This window comes from Dipteris shenzhenensis, chromosome 9 (genome assembly GCF_047967505.1).
Source record: "Dipteris shenzhenensis isolate YYH24624 ecotype China chromosome 9, Dip_SZ_1.0, whole genome shotgun sequence".
In the NCBI taxonomy this organism is placed as follows: domain Eukaryota; kingdom Viridiplantae; phylum Streptophyta; class Polypodiopsida; order Gleicheniales; family Dipteridaceae; genus Dipteris; species Dipteris shenzhenensis.
The window spans coordinates 25,637,275-25,645,208 of record NC_141604.1 but is presented as its reverse complement, the minus strand read 5'-3'; the positions used below and the strand labels follow the sequence as shown (position 1 = coordinate 25,645,208).

Here is a 7,934-nt window from a genome sequence, read left to right as displayed (position 1 = left end):
AGGCTCTGATACCAATTGAGAGGGGGAGAGTAGTGGAAGAGAGCAAGAGAGTGAGAGTGAGAGAGAGTGACACTCTAGTGCGGGTGTGAAGAATGAATGAGCCACACCACAAACTCACTTATGTTTAATTAGGATTAGGTTTACCCTATGACTGTCTTAGGACAGTCATAGGTGTCCTATCTTTTAAAGAAGGGTTGGCAATGTGCCTTTACCCCAACATCATATGCATATGGTGGAGATAGCATTTGATTACTATAGTCGATGCCATACAAGCCTTACAAGGCAAGACGTGAATTCTCTGATATAATTTCCGTTTATAGTTCATCATGGTAATATTTCCTGCTAGGTATAAAAATGCTTATCATGTTTTATAGCTTAAGTTGAAAACTGCATGTCTTTCAACATCTTATGTCATATGATTTTGTAGGATTTTTTGATGCACTCAGTTAATTTATAGAAAAGTTTTCTAAGCATCATATGGTTGTGGGGGAGCCTTACAAGGCAACATGGTAAAGTGTCTGATATAATTTTAGTTCATACTTTATCATGCTAGTTTGGTAAGTTCAATTATCTCTTTACACTATATTTTGTGTGTAGGTCCTCTCTTTCAACATGTATAAGAAGACTCTACTGGGGATTCATTTTGTCATAGCTTTTGCTTCATTAGACATCCATGCCACCTCTGGCTCTATGTCCATGTTTCCTTATGCCCAAAAGGAACCCTCTCTCTATTTTGCATATGCCCATAGCTTTCCCTCATGTGTCCACAGCCATGCTCCATATGCTCAATCCTGTCCTCTCCTTGTTGCATGTCCTACCAATCCTCTCTCTATGCTACATATGCCATCAGCCACTCCTCTCCTTTTGCACAAGTCTTGCTAGCCCTTTCTCTATGTTGCATATGCCAAGAGAGTTAGCCCTCTCTCTTGTTGCATATGTCTTGTCAATCCTTTCTCTATGCAATGTATGACAACAACCAGCCCTCTTCGCTGGGGATATGTCCTGCAATTCCTATCTATGTGTTACATATGCCAATAGTCAACCCTCCCTCAATGTTGCAGCAGCAAGCAATGCAACATGAGCAACAACTATTTCAGCAATGAATAATATTTTTTGGAAATAGCTTTATCTTGTTTCTATGACAAATAAAGCAGTATTTCGAAATGTAAGAAGAAAACTTTTTAACAAGCTTTAGCTTGTTTTGGTCATATGTAGTGTAAGTATTTTTATGATGCGACTTATTTAGAATGTCACTCTGCACATTGCTCTTGTAATGTAAAGCTGGTGTTTATTCCAAAATATTAGCATTCCTATTTAAGGTTTCATCAGAGTGTACTGGTCGAAAATTAAATATCTCCTTTTATCAAGCTTTAATGGAAGTGTGCCTTTAAAATCTCGGTCGAAAACTTTCTTTGTCTTTGGATCCCGGTTCAAAATTTTATGTGTCTTTGAATCCCGGTTGGATTTTAAAAATACCGGCTGTAGTGGAAAGCCACCCTTATTTTATATGGTTGATAGAAACGTTTTTCGTGAACACTGCATGGAGTGTATAACTTCTCGGCTAAGACAACGTATCCTGGTACGTTACATGCGCGTCAGGAAGCCATCTGGAACCCGATATGAACTGCTCTACCGTATATTTACTTGCATCCTGTACGCTCATCACAGGATGGACGCCTTTCCAAGTCACCCGGCCGCTTGTACCGGCTCCAGGTCCGGAGTTCTGATACTCCCCATAGTAGACTGTGTCCCTGAACGGATTGCTGGTATTCCAGTCTAGCCAACCTGCCGGATTAATGAGGCTTCCGATGGACGACTGCAAGAAAACGGTGCGCGAGTAAGCTTTCCATGGTCTGCCTAGATAGTTAGACACAGAGCTTTGTAGGCCGCTGTCCGCCGCCAGAGTGCACTTCTGGAAGGAAAACCCGCTAGGATCGGAAGACGTTTTCCTTCCTTGAGCAGTGAAAGTATTCGCCTGCAGCGGGTTGGGTTGTCGACCAAACAGATAGCAATTCTGAAACACGGCTATGGCGTTCCCAAATATGAAATCCACGGTGCCATATATCTTACAATTTGTGTAGAATTGTCGTCGCCCGAGAGCGTACAATGTATCCTGATAACCCTCGAAACCACAGGTATCAAAGACCGTGAGGTCGGCGTTTACCCTGACAGCAACAGCTTGATAACCAGTCGGTCCTGCAGTGTTGCGGAAGGTGATACCTCGGGCTATGAAGCTTGCGCCTGCAATTGCTGAAGTAGAACCACCCCGTAGAGAAATAAAACATCAGAACCAATTTTGCACATTACTAATGCAATAGATACTCAGCTTTAACAACCAACGAAATTGCAGACACCAAGATGTTCACAAGTTATAATATCACCCTCACCGACTGTGGCAGTTTGAAACGTCGTAACGTTTTGTTGGTTGTTCTTGCTTCCAGTGATCACGGTCGTTCCAATGCCATCTCCGATCAGAGTGAGGTTAGTCTGCACCTTCGGGATATTCACATATTCGTTGTACGTACCCTTCTTGATGTATACAATGTATCGTCGGGTAGGCTTAAAAGGAAGGCTCTTTAGAGCTGCTTGGACAGTATTGAAATTCCCACTCCCATCCTGTGCGACGGTCGCATCCGGGGTGATGGAGGAGGTCGACTGTTGAAGCACCCTTCGATCGGCAGTTGACAACCATTCAGGGAAGCCCAACTTGATTGGGAAAGAAGTAGCTGATGAGGTGATCATTGCGGTTTCGGATGTGCTTGAGATGGGAGGGGCATCAGAGCTTGTATCATCGGAAAGGAGGCGGCGCCGATGTGGTATATGTGGCAGCAACGCATTCTTCCACGAAGACAAGTCGGTACCCATTTGGGAGAGCAAGTCCACCAATCCCAGGGCAATAGTGACGCTTTCCGAGACATGTTCCTGCACATCGAGCATGGAGGCTGTAGCGTTCCCTTCCTGAGAGTCGAAGCCCTCGGAGCAAGCCAATTCCGAGGCCATGGAGGCACTCAACCTCACTTTGATATCCGAGAGCGAGTTCTTCAGCGAAGGGAGCTGCAAAGAACTAAGACCGGCGATGGCTCCGTTGAGCTCATCATTGGCGTCGCTCATGAGCTGCTGGCAGTCTTGGATAGCCCCGTGTTGCAGTGGGTTGTCGGTCATGCCGGTGGCGTTGAGCTTGACAGCCAAGGAGTACGCGTCGCGGACGTGACTCAAAGCGACCTTAACGCCGAGGACGGCGAGATGGGTGGGGGTGGCGGAGAGGGCATCAGGGATGGAGGAGAGGGACTGAAAGCAGAGGTGGGGGAACATGGTGGAACTACAGGCGAGTTGGATGGCAGCGAGGCCAGAAGGGAACTGGTTCTGTTGGGACTGGGAGGTGGAGTCGGAGGAGGAGTGAGAGCGAGCTCGGATGGCAATGGCGACACAGAGGCTGAGGGAGACGACGAGGGCGATCACGGAGCAGAAGGAAACGAGGAGACAACGGGATCGGGGGCGGTGGGGGTGGGGGAGCTCCTCAGTTGGAATAGGAAGAGAGAGCTTTTCATAGGAGCGCAGTGACAATGAGCGGGAGAAGCTGGAGATGCGTGCAGGGAGCTGCTGCATCTCCATAGCTGCTTGCTACCGATTGATTAGAGCTCACATTCCAACACTATATTTTTTTTAAAATTGAAAGTGGTCTTCTCTAATATTACTTAGTGCAGTCCAAAAGACATCTCATACAAGAAGCTTTGCAGACGTCTCTCTGCTTCCTTTGGCCACCATGCCACCAACCAACTAACATTGCTTCCTTTGGCCAACATGCCACCAACCAACTCACATGCACATGCCACCAACCAACTAACGTGCACATTGCACACCTATATCCTCTACAGGCTGCTTAGATACAATAGAAAACATAGCAGAACCATTCACGGAAACCTCATAACGAACCATCCAGATCTTATGTAGAGTGGCGTATCTAATCAGGTCCCATAACGAACCATCCAGATCTTATGTAGAGTGGCGTATCTAATCAGGTCCCATAAGGTAGCTTTGTCCCGCTCTAAGGCAGCTCCAAAGATTGCTGCTCCTTTGAAAATAAATTTCTCTACAGATTTATATCACCCTCTTCTTCATCTTTCATCGAGACATAGACGGTCGATCTCTATCATTGTCAGAGAAATGGACGGTTGACCTCTATCATTCTGTTTCTACTTAGATAATCATCTTGGTAATGAGCTCCTTTAACAAATCACACAGTGCTGAGTGCACACCTCTACTTTATCTCCTAGCGCTCTTTCATCATCCACATGGATGATAATCCCATTTCTTTTTTTTCTTTTTTTATCGAAAAGCTGCGATTATATTAAATTGGAGGAAAAGAAAAAGATTACAACACTGCACAGAGGCAAAGTCAGCAACCCCAACATGCTGGGGGGATTACCAAAGGGAAGTCCTATTCAAAAGGGAGGTGCTACTGTCTCTCATCTAAAGAGGAAATTGCTAGCACAGTCTACAACAAGCTTAAGATCTGATTTTTGAGTAGTGATAGGGCTACGAGGATTTCTTCTTGTTTGACCAGGTTCTCCTCCATATGAGCCAGCTTGGGATCTTGATCTTTGTATGTGTGGCCTTTCATCTTCTACTCCAGGGCCTGCATCTTCTTCCTCACATCTTTGAAAGAGTCTTCAATCTGCTTACAAATGTCAAGGATTAGAGGATGCAGTATATCTTTATGAGTATCATGAAAGAGCATTTTGTTATAGCTAATCTAAACATTCCACAAGTAGATTGCTCTTATACTATTCCAAAGAGTTGTTGGCAATCCATAGATTTCTCTTAGAAGGAGTTCCTTAGCTGAAATAGAAGAAGGATAGATGCAGGACATGAGTTTGTTAAACCAATTTAGTGCGGGAATGTTAAAGCTGCATCCCATAAACAAATGTTGAAGAGATTCATTTTCAGTTTTGCAGTGGCAACATTTACCATCCCCCTTTCCTATCCTTAAAGCCCTCATGGAGGTCCACATAGCATGATGTAAGATTAACCAAAGCAAGCAATACTTTTTGGGGCTGATGTCCCTTTTCCAGCAGTTGCTGAATATAAGTTCCCATTGTCTCACATTCCAATTGGTTTTCCATAGTCTATTAAGTTTAAATTGAAGACTGGAATTCAATTTATGAAAAGGGGGGAGGGGGAGAAGCTGACTCCCTCAATGCCATTTAAAAGACTGAATTTTGAATTCTCCTTTGAAGTGGATCCTTGCTGCTCTGGAGTCCCAAAGGTCTATCCTTTCCTGCACAAGAAGATAATCAGAGTTAGACAGTTTAAATAGACTTTTAAGACTCCTTTTATCCTTCCATCTCCTATTGGCATAATCCCATATGTGTCCCAGAGCCGAATGCCCTTCTTGTGCAGTTTATAAGCATGTTTCAGATCTCCAGAGAAGAAGTTCTGAAGTTGAGTGCTGAACCAAACAAGAGGATAAGTTGCTCTTTGAACTTATTCCAAGAGTTCCAAATCCCCTTCACCAACTGCGAGCCTTTCAGAATGATTTTGAGAGGGCTGCAGATGAGGGGGATAGTGTCCAAATTTTTCTAGGTAGGGCAATCCTTAAGTCTAAAGTCCATGTTGTGCCTATGGAGCAGAAGGGACCAGCTGTCATTAGGGGAGAGAAGACTTCTGATGACCCATTTAGCAGCTATCTTGTCAGATAGCTCACAAAGGTTAGGGATCCCATGGCCTCCCTTCTCTTTGGGAGTGGTGCAGAATTCCCAGGCCACTTTGGGCAGTTTGTAGATGCTCCCGTCTCCACTCCACAAGAAGTTCCTACATAATCTATCAAAGGACTTGAGGTCCGCATTAGAAGGCCTCCAATAGGAGAGGAAATATATGGTGGCACGACTCACTGTGTTTGAGGACCATAACTCTAGAGGCCATGTTGAATTGCATCCCTTTCCACTAATCGAGCTTGGCTTTCAACTTGTCAAGGACCCACTCCCATCTTTGGTGTATGGAGACACCAAATCCCATCGGGATACCAAGGAGCCTAAAGATATCACCATCCCTAATCATTTTGCAACCTTGTTACAAGAGCCAGTCAGGGGGGAGTTTGTTCATAGTCTTGATTCCAGTCTTGGAATGGTTAACTTGGCTACCACTGGCCAAACAGAAAGTGCCCAGACAATCCCAAAAAGAGGCAATTGATTGGTCATCGTTATGGATGAGAGCATTGGTATCATTAGCAAAAAGTTGTAGGCAGAGGTCAGTGGGGCTGCTGGGAATGGCAATTCCTTTAGGACACCTTGGTCCATCTTTTCCTAGACAAGCCAACTAAGGGCATCACCAGAGATGGCAAAGAGGAGGAGGGCTAAAGGGCAGCCCTACCTGATGGATCTCTTGAGAGGGAAGGGGTCAAACAAAGAACCATTAATGGCAACCCTAGATCTTGCATTGCCAAATAGAACTATGACAAATTTAATAAATTTCCTTCCCAAGCCCATGTCATGAAGGGATTGAAAGACAAAATCTCAGCCCAACCTATCATAAGCCTTGTCAAAGTCAATCTTAAAAAACATAAAGTCTTGGTTGGTAGACTGGGCATGCTCAATACCCTCCCATATGCTGATGATTGCATCAAGAATGTACCTTCCCTTGATAAAACCCTTCTGTTCCTTTTGGATCCAGGAGTTTAAGTGGTTGGACAGTCTCAGAGCAAAGGCTTTGGCATATATCTTGTAAGCAGTGTTAAGACAAGTAATTGGTCTCCAATTATTAAGAAGGTGTTTTTCTTCTCTTTTATGAATAAACTTGATAACTCCCTTGTTAACAGAAAGAGGGAGAGAGCCATGCTTGAGGGATTCGTTCCACACCATCAAAAGGGGAGAAGTAATACAGTCCCGAAAGGTTTGGAAGAATTCGTTCGAAAGGCCATCAAGGCCCAGACCTTTGCCTTTTTTTAGCAAGTCAATGGTGTACTTAATTTTAGTTTCGGAGAGGTCTCGGTTGAGAATGTAGTTCAGCTCCTCTAGGACAACAACTTTTCTACAACGGGCTATAGTACCCCAGACCCTGGCCTTCTCAGGAGAGTAACAAGGATCCCTACTGAAAATTTCATAGAAATAGCTTCTTATGTACTCTTTATTCTCCTCTTGGGAAGAGATGGAGAGACCATCTTTTTTCTACATAAGGGGAAGGAGGTCTCTTCTAGAGTTCTGTTTAACGGTAAGCATTTCATTTGAGGGTCTATCGGCTTTACCAGCCCACCAATTCCTAGTGTACTTCTTAATTTGGTTGCCCTCAATAAGCACTTCCCTTTTGAGATCAGCCTTGGCTTAAAGGATGTTAGAGAGGACTACTTGATCTCCAGCAAGCATTCTAGTTTCAAGGGTTTTGAGGGAGTCATACTTGGCTTTCCTCCTGAGCTGCCTGATTTGTTGGACAGATCTTTTAGTCTCTCTTAGGAACTGCTGGGTTGATTTCACAGCACAAGCCCAAGCATGGGAGGGAGAAGAAGGACCTTCAAAATAGGAGGACCAAATCTTCTCAATCTGATCTCTGACAAGGGGGAGGTGAAAGAGATCCTAATCCACATGAAACCACCTAGACTTGATATTAGCATTGGAATTGGAGAGACTAAGTAGAATAGGTTTGTGATCTGAAAGGCAAATGTCTTTGAATACATTGACTTGAGAGTTGTTGAACGAGTGAAGGAGACCTAAGGAGACATAAGCCCAATCCAGTCTAGCCTTCCTATGATCCTTTCCTTTCTGAGAATTATCCCAGGTGAAATCATTGGAGGAGGAGGCATCAACCAGGGCATGGCTATCTTTACAATTATTCCACTCTCTCTTCTCCCTACCACTTATAATAACACCCTTCCTAAAATATCTATCAATGCTAGACTCTACCATAATAAAGTCACCAAGCAAAATAACTGAAAATTGAAAAAA

The 7,934-nt window shown here is 44.2% G+C and overlaps 1 protein-coding gene and 1 long non-coding RNA gene across 2 annotated transcripts; one reads left to right on the top strand and one right to left on the bottom strand.

Annotated features, from left to right (window-relative positions):
- Positions 1–220: 220 nt before the first annotated feature.
- Positions 221–1,060, top strand: LOC147898426 (uncharacterized). Its single transcript, XR_015541612.1, has 3 exons — positions 221–289; positions 428–509; positions 598–1,060. It is a non-coding gene; the product is annotated as an uncharacterized LOC147898426 (long non-coding RNA).
- Positions 1,061–1,310: 250 nt separating this feature from the next.
- Positions 1,311–3,642, bottom strand: LOC147898425 (pectinesterase 3-like). Its single transcript, XM_087379454.1, has 2 exons — positions 2,388–3,642; positions 1,311–2,250 (listed from the first exon to the last, which is right to left on the bottom strand). Exons 1-2 carry the CDS (start codon positions 3,610–3,612, stop codon positions 1,562–1,564), a joined length of 1,914 nt encoding a protein of 637 aa, XP_087235580.1. The 5' UTR covers positions 3,613–3,642; the 3' UTR covers positions 1,311–1,561.
- Positions 3,643–7,934: the final 4,292 nt, after the last annotated feature.